We start from the raw sequence: 15,795 nt of genomic DNA on the forward strand, positions 1-15,795 counted from the left end.
ATGAAAGTAGGTGCATCTGCACCAAGGTGTAGTAAAGGGTAGCCGTGACCTCATTAAAGTGAAACACGTGGATGGATGAGCATGTTACTATGGGTGAATCCGTTTCGCTAAATGGTGCATCTTTTGTTCAAAACCTGACTGGATGAAGTTTAAGTATGCCTTGATAGATGACACGAGTTTATTAGATACCTTTCTACTACAAATATTCACACAAACTGACACTTTAAATATAATTTTAAATCCAGAAACACCATCTATATCATTGTAAAGTGCTTTACCGTTATTATTTTTGTCCTGCCTCTAAACTGCTGAAAGTCAAGAAAACAGGGGGAAATAGAAAACAAAGCTAGCGAAAACAGGGCTACATTATTGAAATTAATGTTTAGACAAAACGCCTCACTTTCCCACTTACACTCTGCAGATGTACCCTACTTCAATCAAATCTTATAACAACCTTGTCTTTTATAAATATTAGAGGAAAAAATTGTAATTTTATTATTTCGTGTGTAAAATTTATGTAAACCATTGTCACCAGGTGCATTGTGTGTATTTAAAACATTTCACGCCACCCTAAAGTTAAAAAAAAATACCAAGACATGAAAGTTTCCCATAATTAACTGCAATTGCTCACTTCTTGACATCAGACGTGTCTACTTTAATTACATTCAATGTAACCAATTAAATAGGCTGAGAGGAGAGCTAAAGCCTGCAGCCCTGGTTACCTGTCTGGGGAGAAGATTAGGTGTGAAGTGTTTACCTGTCGGACAAAGCTGTTGGAGGTGGTGTCAGAAGAGGTGCTCCCATCTGAGCGCTTGAATCGGCTCTTCCTCTTAGCATACTTTCCCTGAGAAGATGGAGAGCAAAACAGGAAGGAGGGGGTAGAAAACAAAAGGAGGACAGAGAAAAAAAAATATTGAGTCATCTTTCAGTCAAATAATTAACTTGACATATTTCTGAGAATCCCTCATTTTTCCGGGAAGCTTGACAGCCATTAACATCTGTGAGAGAGCCTCTGAAAAAGGATCAGGCAGTCAGATGGAGCCAGAGATAGAGCGGCAAGAGTCCCAGACCACAGAGGAAGTCGACCAAAGAAAATGTGCCCAGAGCCTTCATGACCATCCTCCTTTAGCTGCCATTTCTCATGCCGTGATTCAAACCGGGAGCCTGTAATCTGATTGGAAGACCTCCGGCGGATGGCCTATCCGGGTTAGGCCGAGGCCACACATTGCATTACGAGCGTGCCCAGCTCATACTGTCATGGTTACACAAGACAGCCTAATCATATTTGTTGACAATTAGGATGGCTGGCTATTTAAGCATGAAAAGAGGACAGCTGGCGAAGAACAAACACAAGAGATCAATACACCAACAGCCTGTACACATAATCCAGGTACAGGTCTATACCCTCCCCCTGTGAGCTCATGTGACAGGAGGCATAGCTCAGTAGCAGAGCGTTTGACTGCAGATCAAGATGTTTAAATTCAGAAGCCCCCTGCTTTTATAGCTCTAAAACCATAAAGTGCATTACACATTAAACAGCACGACAGGAGTACATTTTATCTTGTTTACACAAATATCCTGCACCTAACATGAGTCATGCACAAATGCAATGCATTCAAAACACCAGCCTACAGTTCATTTAAACAGCGAGCAACAATAACTATTCATAACAGGTGCTTCACATACTCCTTTCAAATGGACGTTCTTAACGTAAGCTTCGTTTGGTTTATTAATCACGCCCCGAGAGGCAATTATATCCACACACAACTGAACGCACACACTTCATTACGGTGAGCCAGTCGTCCCTTCAATGTCCTACACACATAATACACGCGTTGACAAACCGCCTCAAAAGTTCCCTGCGTGTGAATTGGAGGTTACACAGAGAGATTAACAAGGAACTCATAATAAGTAACCTACAGCGGTCATCTTGGGCGCGCGGTGTCCAATGCGCATAAAGGTGGCTGTCGTGCTGCCTTAAGGCAAGGCAAGGCAAGGCAAATTTATTTATATAGCACAATTCAGTACAAGACAATACAAAGTGCTTTACATGATTAAGATATAGAAAAATAATAAAATGTAGATAGAAAATAGAATAAAAGCAAGTAGGGATAGAATGTAGTAACAAAAAAGAACATTAAAAAAACAGTTTAACTAGAACATTCAAAGGCAATTTTAAACAGATGTGTTTTTAATCTTGATTTAAAAGAACTTAGGCTTTCCGCACTTTTACAGTTTTCTGGAAGTTTGTTCCAGGTAAGCGGAGCATAGGAACTAAATGATGCTTCTCCTTGTTTAGTTCTGGTTCTAGGTATGCAGAGTAGGCTGGAGCCAGAAGACCTGAGTGGTCTGGATGGTTGATACACTGATAACAAGTCTGTAATGTATTTAGGTGCTAAGCCATTTAAATCAAACATGACTTGTGCAGCTGGGGGGAAAAAACTACACTTGGTCAAAAGGTTTCCAGAGAGAACAAATACTAAACAAACATATTAGCTAATTTGTCTCAAATGTTCTGTTTAACAAAAAAAATATCCTTTCTTTTGGTATTTTTTTTATTTATTTATTTAATTGTTAAAAAAAAAATTGACATGAATATTAAATGAGTAAAAAGTTGCATTTTATTTTCCGCCAATCATCCTTGAGATGCTTCTGTAACATGATTTAAGTCCACTTCTCACTTGTGAAATGAAAGACACTTGTTTATATAAGGCCTCACTTGTTCTATCTTAGTGGATATAAAGTGTGGACACACCAAACAGAGTTTTATTTAAACTCTGCAGGATCTATATTACATTTAAAGTGGTTAAATAAAAAAAATAGTTGTCATGTTTTGCCTAACTGGGATTTTAACAGTAGTGAGTAAGACCCAACGTATCAGAGCAGGAACCAAATAGTGAAGTAAAAGAAGATGTCTGTGGACATCTAAGACTAAATTGTCCTTGAGTCAGCATGAGTGCAAACTTAAATTTAATTGAAAATGTCTGGAAAAGGCAAAAAAATCTGTCTGCTGATGTTTTCCATCCAACCTAAACGAGCACAAGGGGTTCTGCGTAAGAAAATCAGAGAAAATACCCCAAAACTTATAGAAACAAACTCAAAAAGACTTCATGCTGTGACCGTGGCCAAATGCGCATCAACAAAATATTAGGCTATGGGGGTGAATACTTTTAAATCACCTGATTCCAGTAAAAAGTTAACAACTCTTTAAATTAAGGTACTTTTTATTTTGCAATTGATCAATCTTAAAAAAAATGCTGCAATCTATTAATAATAATTCTGTAATCTGATGAAATATGGGGGAAAAAACGACAGGGTGTGAATACTTTCTGGTGCAACGGTAAGTCAGAAATAGGGTGTATGAATGGATAATCCATCTTCAAAAGGCACATGAGTGACTGTACTTTGTACTGTTCAGGAGCAGAAATAGAGCATGATATCACTGTCCACCTACACTGACTGTAGAAAGATGTCAGAGAGGCTTCAGAAATGCTCCTCGCCAGCATGGCTACGAATGAGGTCGTTAGGAAAAATCAGTGTTTCATCAACATTTTCTGCTGTTTTCTGTCTTTTAGGGCACCTGTCAGGATGTGCAGATTCTTCTAGAGCCGCGTGCAAGCAACACATTTCTAAAGGCAGCCCAGATGGACTTATTCATGTCCGGCATGAATCTTACTTATCTTTTTTAAATCCCCATATTTAGCCACTTGCGATGAATTCTTGTTTTGCTTGGGTTACGATTACTTTTCTAAACACTGACTTGTTCTCAGAAATCACTTGAGTGAATATCCCTGCTTTCCATAAAAAAGTCCTGCATATATCTTCCACACTGTGTTTTAAAGGGTTGTAAAAACTTCACCCACATTAGACGCTTATCCAACTTATTAAGGAATACAGCCGCCCTTTAATGCACTTTCCATTTTGCATGTTTTTTTTAATCATAATCAAACCAAAGTGCAATCTCTAAATGCTTTACTAATTACAGTCTGTCTAGACAACATTAATCTCTGAACTCAAACAATTAAAAATAACCCTACTAACAAAAAATATCTTCAGATCCACATAAGATTGTATTTGGAAAAGAAAAAAACACTTAAATACATTTTTCATTTGCTTTAGTATCTAGTTACTGAACTTGTTGAGTGTTACATTTATTTATAGACGTGTTATTCCTCAAAAGGAAGATTTCTGATAGATGAGATGTTTCTCCTTCCTCTTCCTCGATCATCATGTCAGATACGTCAAACATTGTGTATCTTATGAGTCAAATTCCTTCTTGCTGCACGCTTTCAGCTCCTGACAGTCAAAAGCTGATTCATTGTTCCTAGAATAAAAAATGTGTATACCTGAAGTTTTCTTTTTCAACTTGAAGGGTTATGTATTCAATATGACCATGATGCATTCTTTGACTCAAGCTGACATTTTAATTGATAAAGAAAAGTGTCGAATGAAGCTCTAAATAACACTGAAAAATATATTTGCAAATTATTCATTTATTCATTGCTAGTTATTACCATATTTACTTGTATCTAGAGCTGCTTAGTCATAATTTAATATTGGGCAGGCTGATGGGACTTTTTTTTAGTTTATTACTTTAAGAAGAACGATAGCTAAATCACAAACCTGATGACACAACAAAAATAAATAAATACTGGATACCATTTTCAAATCAGCAGCAACTTTTTCTGAAGGCATAGCAGTTTTTCTGACAAAGATCAAACAAATAAACCAACAACCATGGACCAAATTACAGTACAATATTTTCATTGTCTTCATTAAAAAAAAAGACAATTAAGCTGTGGGCCATTAAGCATCTATTTAGGAGGGTTTTTTATGTTGCTTTCCTGTGCAGTTTGCATGAGTTAATGTCTTTTTTGGAAGTATTTACTTCCCGTTGTGCAGTTAATTGGAGAATCCAGCTGCATGGATCTGGTCCATGCAGCTGGATTTACGTGCACCCAGTTTGTACAAAATTATAATTTTTCACAGTAGAAGCATGGACCTGGTCTAAACAGAAAGCTATTTTTTTCTCCAATGCAAACAAAAATAGGATTTGTAGAAAAAGTTACATTTTTACAGCTACAGTCAGAAAGGGTAGGATGCAACAGGTTCTGGCAGGTTTCTATGTCAGCTTCAGTCTGTCCGCCGTTTGTTCATGTTGAGGCTGCGCTGTTTCTAACGTCAGTAAAAGATCCTTATTTAACAGATGATATTAGCTGATGCTGGCCGACATGTTTACTCCTTTAATGCTGCAGATACTGACCGTTTTAAATCCCTAACATAACTGACATATCATCTGTGATAGCTCAGTTTGTCCCATGAAAGTTTTTATTTTTTAAAATACCAATCATTTTGACAACCCTATAAAAGATAATTGAATAAAGTGATTTTTTCAAATTAAAATATACATGTCAAATTATACCGCTGCAGGTCATTCCATCCCTTTGTCATTTGCTACTTTTGCAGCATTGACAGAAAAATCTGATAGTTAAAGATGCAAAAGAAAAAAGAAAATTCAAATGGTAAAAAGGAGCTTCAACATGGGGTCTGTGGTATTTGTGGGCCCCAAAAAGGTTACCAACATTTGATTTTTTGTGTTTGCACTAATGTTTTTATATCTTTTTAAAAGCAATAAGGGTTCCTGTTGTCCTGAGAGCAGCTTAAACATTATAGAAGCGCCGTTTCATCGAATGAAACAGAAGATGGAGAAGAAGAGCACAAGGTTTTGCTGCCTCCATTTTAGCTGCTGTTCAACGCGTACAGTGAGCAAGAAACAGGTGGTGGTGGTGGTGGTGGTGGTGTGTGTGTGTGTGTGTGGGGGGGGGGGGGTCACATTTCCATTTGTACCAATTAGTGGAACTGCTTAAAAACTGTAGCAGAGCCATTTATTTCTGAGCAATGAAAGCTGTGTGTAACGGCCAAAAGTTTCCCCCTCTCAGCCTTTTCAGGTTAAAACTCATCCTCCCTGTGTTTAAGTTTTGGAACAACTTCCATCTATTCCTGAATCGTCTCAAGCTTTTACTCTTCGCTCAGTTTATCTGTTAACTCTTTGTTTCCCCCCTTAAAACTCCACCTTGCCTTGCCACATTTCTTGATGTGTGATTAGAAATCTTGTGTTTAGAAGTGCTAATAATCCCCCCCACACCCCACACCCTGTTTTTCCCTCAAAAGGATGAAACCCTTTGCTCCACCTTTAGTTTCAGTGAAGGGTAAGGCAAGTAAAGACAAGAATTTCTAAAGTAAAATCCTTACAGTACAAAATTCTTCTTTTGAAAAAAAAAAAATACATTTATTTTTAGTATTTTTTTTAAGTATGAAAGGGTTACTCGTGTGGACCTGTCTGTACGATTGTAGGCTGAACGGGTTTCTAGTTAGTCTGTCGAGGCCAAGATAAGGATGTTCATACAATTCCTTCCTGAAATCCTTTCAGTTACTGGACTGGGTAAGTGGTGCATCAATTATGCCCTTTGTTGTGTATAATTGTTTTGCAATATTTATGTTCCCTAAGTCATTTTAACATCTATATTCTTAATAAATAAACTCCCTGCTATTTCATCCCTGCTAAAATGCTTGGAGATACTGAAGCAAAGAAATGATGCAGAAAACCTTTCACGCTTTTTGTAGATTGTTCTCTTTATACTAAAAGCCCATACAGTATGCTGTTTTGCAAAAGTATTCACACCCTTTGACCTTTTCACATTTAACCACATAACAGTATCTATTACAACATATTCTATTTTGATTTATTGTAATAGTGCAACCAAAGCCGATAAAAAAAATGTGAAGGTAATTAATATGTGTGTTTTTCTTCTTTTTTTTTCCCTTTACAAACTAAAACCAGCTTGGCTTGCACTTGTATTCAACCCACTGTGAGTCGATATTTAGTTGAATGACGTTTTGCTTCAATTACAACTGAATATCCATTGAGTTGTTTCAGCTGAAAAAAAAATATTCTGTCAATTGTTCTTGTCGAAGAAGATCAAGCTTGGTCATATTAGATTGGAGACCATCTGCATGCATCCATTTTAAAGTCTTGCCCAAATAACGTCGAGGTCATTATAACACGTGAACATGCTCTGATTCACAGCAATCCGATCGAGCTCTTCCTGAATGTTTGAGATTGTTGAACCGTTGGAAGGTGAACCTCTGTCCGCAGGTTTTCTCCCAACACTGCCCTCCATTTAGCACCATCCATCTTCCCATCTAGATTTTTCTTTGCTTGTTTTGAAGACAAGCGTCACCACAGCATGACCCTGCCACTGGTTCAGAGGTTTTGTCTGGTGGTGGTTTTCTGCCACGTATAACATTCTGTATGTAGGCCAGAAGGTTCAGCGTAATACGCCTCATCCAACCAGCCGGATCCTCTTCTTCCACAGGCTGCCTCCTGCGTGGCTTTGGGCTAACAGGACTTCTTATGGCTTTCTGTCAACAATCCAGCATTCTCGCCACCCTGCTATAAAGTGCATTTCATAAACCTGGTCTTTATAGAAGGTTTGCTATTGTTTTATCACCTGACCCTGCCTTAGATTTCTCCTCAGCTCTACCTCTGACCGCTCTGGTTAGTTAATTTGCCCTCATGATGCCGTTTGTTCAGTTTTCTCCAACAAATCTCTGCAGCCTCCACATGAATGTGTGATTTATACATAGAAGAAATTATGTGAAATCATGTGGACTCGATTTTCAGGTATCAGAGTAGAGGGGCTGAATACAAATGCACACTTTTTAAAATTCCTCTCAGTGAAACATTTTTGAAAATCATGAATCTTTCTTATTTCGCTTCACAGCTACACTGTGAAAACGGATCTAAAAATAAGCAAAATGTTCTTAAACATAGTGTTTTTGTCCTTGATCTGAGCAGGAAAATATGGTCATTTGCCAATGGAATGAGTATTTTGACCCCTGAATCAAGATAATTAGACAACCTGCACTTGAAATAAGATGATGGTGATGAATTGTTCCTATTTTAAGTGCAAAAATCTTATTCTATTGGCAGATCATCTTATTTACCTGCTCAAATCAAGGACAGATACACTAATTTTAAGAAAATTTTATTTTTTAGTTCTGTTTTTGCAGTGTATGCATTACATTTTGATTATCTATCATAAAATCCCTTGAAGTTTGTGGTTGTTTGTGGCAAAAAAAAAACAAAAATCCAAAGAGTTTGAATACTGCTGCAAGGCACTGTAATGTTAATTAAGGGTAATATGATAAATATAAACAAAGGTGTAAAGAAAGGTCCAACTTTGCTTTTTGATCCAAATTTAAAGGCGCATTGTGAGTCCTTTCAGATCTCATTGAACCAGCTTGCTGGCACAGGCGCAGAATAAATAAATAACCAGACACACAACTAATTTCCAGCGCAGCTAAGCTGCAGCAGCTTGTTTAGGAAGAGTGATAAACACACCTCAGTCTGAAACATTTCCACCAGAAAGGTTAAATATGTATATATTATTTTAAATCTCACAGGTAAAAAGGATGTCACGAGGGTTGCCAGATAAGATTCAGATCACATCCAGCAATTTTGGTCGCAACCCATTAGAGTCTGAACGCCTGTCGAGCGGGAGATGATGCATTGCCACCAAATATATTAGCAATTAAGATGTTAGATGAAGCAATATCACAGCTGAAGGAGGAGGAGAGGAGATGGGAAGCCAACTCCTGCTTTGTTAAGATGTTCAATGTGGAGCACAGATGATCTGTGCACTGCAAAAAGGGAACTAAAAGTAAGTAAAATATTCTTACAATTTATATATTTTTCCTCGATTTGAGCAGCTAAATTAGACCATTTGTCAATGGAATGAGAATTTCTACCCCTAAGATAAGATAATTAGACATCCTGCACTTGGAATAAGATGATGGAGATGAATTGTTCTTATTTTAAGTGCAAAAATCTTATTCCATTGGCAAATAGTCTGATTTATCAGCTCAAATCAATGAAAAATACGCTATTTTCAAGAGGATTCTACCTACTTTTAGTTCCCTTTTTGCAGTGTGAAAACCCACTGCAGCCGAACGGAGCTGCTGCGCTCATGTCAGGAAAGGGCAGAGAAATGCCAGAGGAAGTGGGGCGGGTAGGCTTCCTGTTGGTAAACATCCTCCCAGATTAGGAGCGTAATTGAGGGGTGTGTGTGAGTGAGAAGGAGGCTTCGAACTGGGAGGGCGACAGGTGGCTCGGGAGCGCACCATCCTTACTGGGAAACGTCTGAACCCTTTCAGGCAGAATCCCCCGTCCGTTATTCCACTCAGATATCTGCTCTGATCTGCAATCTCAGTGCAGTCTGTGGACGCGATCTTTAATCTAAGACGCCCTCCAGCTCTGAATTCGGATGAGAGCTCGGCCCACAGTTGGCTTCATCGGGAAGGCTTGAAAAAAACTAAGGGCTTTGTTTTCTCAGGATATTAAAGCTGCCCGTTTCACACACACACACACACCACATACATACATACACACACGGTTGGCATGAGCTTTCTGTTTGATTGATAGGAGGAGCACACTTAAAACGCACTAAAAAGGACAACATCATACAAACGGCGTGCCGCCTGTACAAGAAGGTCGTCCATCTGTTTCTCGCTGCAGTCTGTCCGCTGATGAAGCTCAGATCGCTAAAAACAGACATGATGAGGTGAGATGGTGACGGTGATAGTGGGACACTCATAGGGAGGAACTAGAAGGAGCTGAGGGTGTGGGGGGGGGGGGGGGGTGAGAGAGATGAGAGAAGCTGGGAAGAGTGGGAGTAAAGTGGAGAGAGCAGGACTTGGCGTGGTTTGAAGCGCTGGTTGTCTCTGATGAGCCCCCCCCCCCCTTCTTTGGAGAGACAATAACTGAGCTCAGCGTGGGTGTGTTTGTTCTAGATATTCTCTTCTCATTTCTTCATCAATTTAAAGAGTTATGTAAACAAGTCCACATTACACACAATCGTTGCCTGGTTGTGGTTTTAAAAACTGACACTTTAAAAAAAACACGTTTTATTTTATCCTAATCCCTATAAATAATGGATTCAATATTTCCAAGTTACAATTTATCAGGTTTAAAAGCAGAACATTTCTTCTTGTTCGTGCTGATAACAACAAGTGTCTTCCGTTTGATCAGACGGGCACTTTGTTTGGATTTTAGCAGATTAATTAAACAGAGGTGTGGTTTTCCTCAGAATCACTCGGCCAGCCAGAACACACTAGCGTTACATCATAGCTTTCTATGTCGGGTGACTTGATTAAGAAAACAGCAAACACTGCCGAGAAAACACAGACCAGAGCTGCCATCCGAAATGAAACCACTCGGATGTTATTGTTCCTTTACCCTAAATACAGTATTTTTTTTTTATTCAGTTGATGCTGTAATGAGCGCGCAGGCAACTGAAGCGACAGGAGAGCCGAACAACCTGTTAATCTCCAGAAGTGAAACAGCTTTGCGCATTTAAAAAGCAACTCGCCCCTCGCTCCAAATTCTAAAATCAACAGCTCTCTGACAAAAATGAAATTATATTTTTCGCCCCCCTGGTTCTCTGGTCTTACCTGCGTGTGCTGATGGTGGTCGATCATGCCCATTGGGATCTCCTGGTTCGGGGTCGAAGGCGTCCTGGACATACTACTACTTTTCTGTACCATTTGATTTCACTTTTTAAAGAATCTCTTTCAGTGGCCGTATGTTTATGATGGTGTGGACGGAATCATCTTTTTTTTCTGTCCAGGGGAGGGGAGAAGTCGGAGATGGATCTGCGCTGGCTGGTTAAAATAATGGCAACAGCTGCCTCCCTCCAGCCTATAGCGTTACACACTGGCGCACTGAGCGCCGACACGCCTGTCAAGCGTGCGCAATGACGCACGGACGCTTCCGGTCAGACAATTAAAATAATTTTAAGACCAAACTAATAATAATAATAATAATAATAATAATAATAATAATAATAATAATAATAATAATAATAATAATAATAATAATAATAATAATAATAATAATAATAACATGTATAAAACTCGCCCTTCACTCCAATTTCTAAATTGACGTTTCAGTTGTGCTTGTTGTTCTGTTTTTTTCTTTTGTGTCTACATTATAGTGTTTTTATGTACATACATATATATATATATATATATATATATATATATATATATATATATATATATATATATATATATATATATATATACATATATATATATTTATTTATTTATTTATTTATTTTATTTTTTTTACGTAAATCTACGTAAGCCCACTTTAAAGCGCTCTAGAAGAAATAAAATGGTATGCTATGGTATACAATCCTTCTAAATGAATACATGAAAATCGAGAGTGCATTTGTGCTTTGACTTGAAGAAATTCTGAATGTTTTCATTTGACAAAATAAAGTAAAATCCATCATCAACAGGCTTACCGCTTGTCCGTGCAGGGTTGCAGGGGGCCTGCAACATAGATATCAATAATAAAGCCTTTATTATGGATATCTATGGCCTGCAATGCCTATCTCCAAGGAGAGACCCCCTTGCTGTAAGGGCCAGGCAACAGTGCTACCAACTAACCAGCTGTGTGGCCCTTTAAGATAACATTTATAGAAGATTTCAGGTCCACCGGTAATTACATTGATAACAACATGGTACTCACAGCTTTTCTAGGTTCATCTTAGCAAGATATATTAAACATATATTGCGTGCATGGCTCATTCAATAACAGCATTGTCTTCACGATCTTGTAGAACAATGAACATTACTGGAAGATTGATTTTGTTGGCTTTTAATCCCCAAAAATAGCATAATTAAAAAATATTGAATAGTTAAAAAAAACTATCAGAACTATTGAGTTGTGTGGGTCTGAGTCTTTTTTTAACTTCCTGTAAAATACTGTAGGTGTCCTGCACAAAAGAAGCTAGATGATAAAAAAAAAAATTATTTTTCGATTACTTCTGATGCTGTGATATGGTCTCTATTGAGTTGAGCTGTTGTGCCCGTCAGCTTCAACGAGAGGGGATTCGACCCCTCCTGCCCCATTAATATTGTAAGCCCTGATGCTTTTATTTTTAAGGAAGCATCCTCCCGCAGCTAGCGCGTTTCTGCGCTTTTTGTCCGCCTTTACACCGGCTGTGCTGCTTGTGAGCGATCAACAGCCTCCAGCTGGGAGCTGAGGTCCACGCCCCAATCAGAAGACTCCACCTTCACGGAGGGAGTGATGAGAGAGCATCAGAGCATCAGAGTAATGAAGGCCAGGCCACACAGATCCACAGAGGTCCTGCAGGGCTGTAATGGGGCAGAAAATGGTTCGGCTTCTCCTTCGGTTTATGAAGTAGAGCGGGAAGGCACGCTGTCTGAGGCCATTATGATGGGAAGAAAAAAAAAAACATGTGGTTTTACCTTGAGCACAACAGCACCGCTTTCTCCAGGGACACAATGACCCAGCGTTGACCTCACTGTGGAGAAGATGAAGGCTTTAGAGTGTGGACAAGACAAAAGAAGAAATTATCAAAGCTCTGTAAGCTGAGCTTCCTTCTCTGTGAAAACACTTGCCGAGTGCGATGAGCTGTCGTTCTATTGCTGCTACTACTGCTGGACTTTAATACCGTCTTACAGATTTTCAGACATTACACGAATACAGATATCAGCCGTTCAGGCCAGGCCCACTCTGTCCGCATGCCGGAACATCTAGGCCAAATTTAATCTCTGTTACGGATTTACCACCAGATTCTTCTTTTCATCGTGTCTCTATTCTTTTCTGTCAATTTCGTGTTGTTAAAACTACGCTTTTTGAAGAAAACGCAACTTGAAATCGAAGCAGATATCTCAGTGACTCCATGTGACTTTAGCACAGTGGCTGATTCTGGTGGCTCCAGCTTCAGGTTGGGTCGCTCACTTTTTAAAAAAATCTCTAGAGCGTTGCCAAAGGTAACTGTGTGGGAGTCAGCAATGGCCGCCTTCAGTGAAAAATTACATGTAGTTTGTTGATGCTCCTCTTATCATAGTTTGAATTTTAATCCCACGTTCTCTCTCCTCACTTTTCTTTATCATTTATAAGTCTTCATTGTCTCATACAAGAAAATTTGCTTTACTCGACTTGGGCTTCTGTCTGTTTTGTATTAATCAAGTGAGGCAGTGATTCATTGACTCACGTCATATGTCCTCCTTGAACTTACTCTACACTTTCTTGCAAAATAAAATACCCTTCAGTCTGTATCCAGTGATGCCTCTATCTTGGATGACGCCATTAACTACTGCCATATATATGTTGGGAGCCAGGAGAGCTTTCTCTCAGAATGAAAAGACACTGTGTCTCTGGGCTGGATTGGGGATGGTGACTGAACTGCTGTTGCTGCCATCACCTTTGTGTACTCTCTTTGTTTTTCTTCTCATTGAACGTATAAGTTGTGTGCGCAGTGATTCTGTTATTTTTCAGTTTGTACGTCCTGTATTTTCATTGCTGAGCCAGCCATGGTTCTGCTGGAGGTGCCGTCCTGTGAGAAAATTAAGGGGTTTCTCTCCACCGGCACATTCTTGGTCGGGAGGAGAGGTTGTCGGAAAGCTCAACATCAGCTGAGCTTGTTGAGATGGATCCCTTTTTACCAATTAGCAATAAACATTTGAGTGAATTTTACTCTGCTCTATTATATTTTGGCTTGACTTGTACATGTCTGGCCAGAGGATTATCACTGGACTGGACCGCAATGAATAGCATTCATTTGAATTAAAGTTAAAATCAAATTGGATTCCAGGTAATTAAAGCTGCACTGGATCAGTTTCTGTTGTAAAGTACGTTGACTTGGTATAATGAATGGAAATAAACTGAAATGAAGCTGTTTAGTCATTTTTGTGCTATTTCTGGTAATATTAGCGAATATTTAGCAAAGGGAGAAACATTATGTTTTATACTTAAATATAAGTCAGTTGGTTGCATTCCATGTTATTATTGAGAATGAAACATGTCCTTGAGTGTAATTTATAACCTTTCTTTCTATTAATACTGGGCTTTCTGTACTTAAAGGGGGACACACCATATCCAGTCTAAATTCAAGAAGTATTTATATACTTCAATAAGCCCTGTTCCAATAGATCTTTCTTTGGAAGAGATAGCAGGTCCTCACCGCAGGGCTCCCCATTTTTAAAGCTCCTGATGAATGCTGAAATGATGATGCTGATGAATACTCTGTGTCATTTGTGCGATTTTATTCGCTGCCCTGTGTTACATGAGGTGAAGACGTCAGAAAAGAGGTCCTTATGAGCCCACACTGTAAGCCTACAGCCTCCATGTGGTGATGGGATGGTGCTCCAGCAGGTCGAGGATTCAACGATAGCTGGGTTAACTTGTGCTGTACCACTTTGCTATTTTTACAGGAGTTTTTATAAGTACCCATCCGCTACACCAACACACTGTTTCCACATCCTCCTCTTAATGGATGCCACTGAAAGAAAAAAAAAGAGTATTTTCCCCCTATTTATTATTATTATTATTATTATTGTTATTATTATTATTATTGCTGTTTTAAAATGCTATTAAGAGATGGTAAGGCTTTTTTTTTTTTACAGACATATACTGGCTCTTGTTAAGATGCATGATATAGACTCGGACTTTCTGTTCAATGTTCATAATTTACAGTAATTTTATTTTATTTATTTATTACAGCGATTAAAGGTCCAGAATGAGACTATAAGAGATTATGTGCACTGTTTTAGGTATTTTTCATGATTTGGTTTTGAATTTTCCTTCCTTACAGAGATACTATCACTAGTCTTGAAAGTGCTGTACATCACAGATATAGGAAAAACAAAGGAATAAGCTAAATCAATCCTTGACTAGACTTCTTTCACACATTAACAAACATACAGAAATACTTAATTATCATAACAGGAAACTTTATACTGAATATTTTAGATTTGCTCTTTAGTTGATTTGTTATCAAACGCCTGCAACAGACTAATGTGTTCCTATTTATTTTCGCAAATCAAAGAAGCATGGCAATCATTACACACGTGGGCAAGCACTGAATAGCATTTTCATATCAACAAAGTGAGCCCCAGCTCAAAGCGCATAATTATCAGATGCCTCTGTCAGGTTCTTGCTATCCATTTTAAGCTTTTTTTTAAAAAAGTATAATATTTTTCACATGAACACAACTGTCGCTTGATAAAGATTCCAAGAGCAGCTTCTTTAGTGGTCCTGTGGGCATCTGGACAGCATCCCTGACATATTTCTGTTTTTTCTTTTTAATAATTTTGGAGAAGAATCCATATTTGTGATGGATTGTCCCATAGTTTTCAGCAATTATGACGGTTTAAGCAAGTTAAATAATAATAATAATAATAATAATAATAATAATAATAATAATAATAATAATAATAATAATAATAACAATAATAATAATAATAATAATAGTAGTGTACCCCGCCTCCCATCCATTGACAGCTGGAGATAGGCACCAGCACCCCTCGCGATCCCAATAGAGGCAAGCGTGTTAGAAAATGGATGGATGGATAATGATACTACTACTACTATTACTACTACTACTACTACTACTACTACTACTACTACTAATAATAATAATAATAATAATAATATTATTATTATTAATAATAATAATAATAATAATAATAATAATAATAATAATAATAATAATAATAATAATAATAATAATAATAATAATGAAACATCAACTAGCTACACTTTATTTGTGGTTAATTGGGTTCACTATAACTGATGTTAACTCAAAAGCCCTGGATCTCAAGTCAAGTATTTCAACAAAATATTAGTTTAAGGGTGTGCACACTTGTGCACCCAGGATTTTGTGTTTTTTATCATTTAAAAATGTCCATCTTGGATAT

General features: G+C 38.0%; 1 protein-coding gene across 3 annotated transcripts in view; it reads right to left on the bottom strand.

The window, feature by feature from the left end:
* The window catches only part of cacnb1 (calcium channel, voltage-dependent, beta 1 subunit), a 54,912-nt gene extending 44,150 nt beyond the window's left edge, over positions 1 to 10,762 (bottom strand). For 2 of the 3 annotated variants that reach the window (XM_036147787.1, XM_036147786.1), the window contains exons 1-2: positions 10,513 to 10,761; positions 758 to 844 (exon numbers count right to left, since the gene is read on the bottom strand). In XM_036147787.1, coding sequence (XP_036003680.1) covers positions 758 to 844; positions 10,513 to 10,605 — 180 coding nt within the window. In that variant the 5' untranslated portion in view covers positions 10,606 to 10,761. Of the gene's footprint in view, positions 1 to 757; positions 845 to 10,512 lie in introns of all 3 variants that reach the window. The other variant, XM_036147788.1, reaches the window with a different exon arrangement.
* Between the last annotated feature and the right edge of the window lie 5,033 nt (positions 10,763 to 15,795).

Source organism: Fundulus heteroclitus, chromosome 16 (assembly GCF_011125445.2).
Source record: "Fundulus heteroclitus isolate FHET01 chromosome 16, MU-UCD_Fhet_4.1, whole genome shotgun sequence".
NCBI lineage: Eukaryota > Metazoa > Chordata > Actinopteri > Cyprinodontiformes > Fundulidae > Fundulus > Fundulus heteroclitus.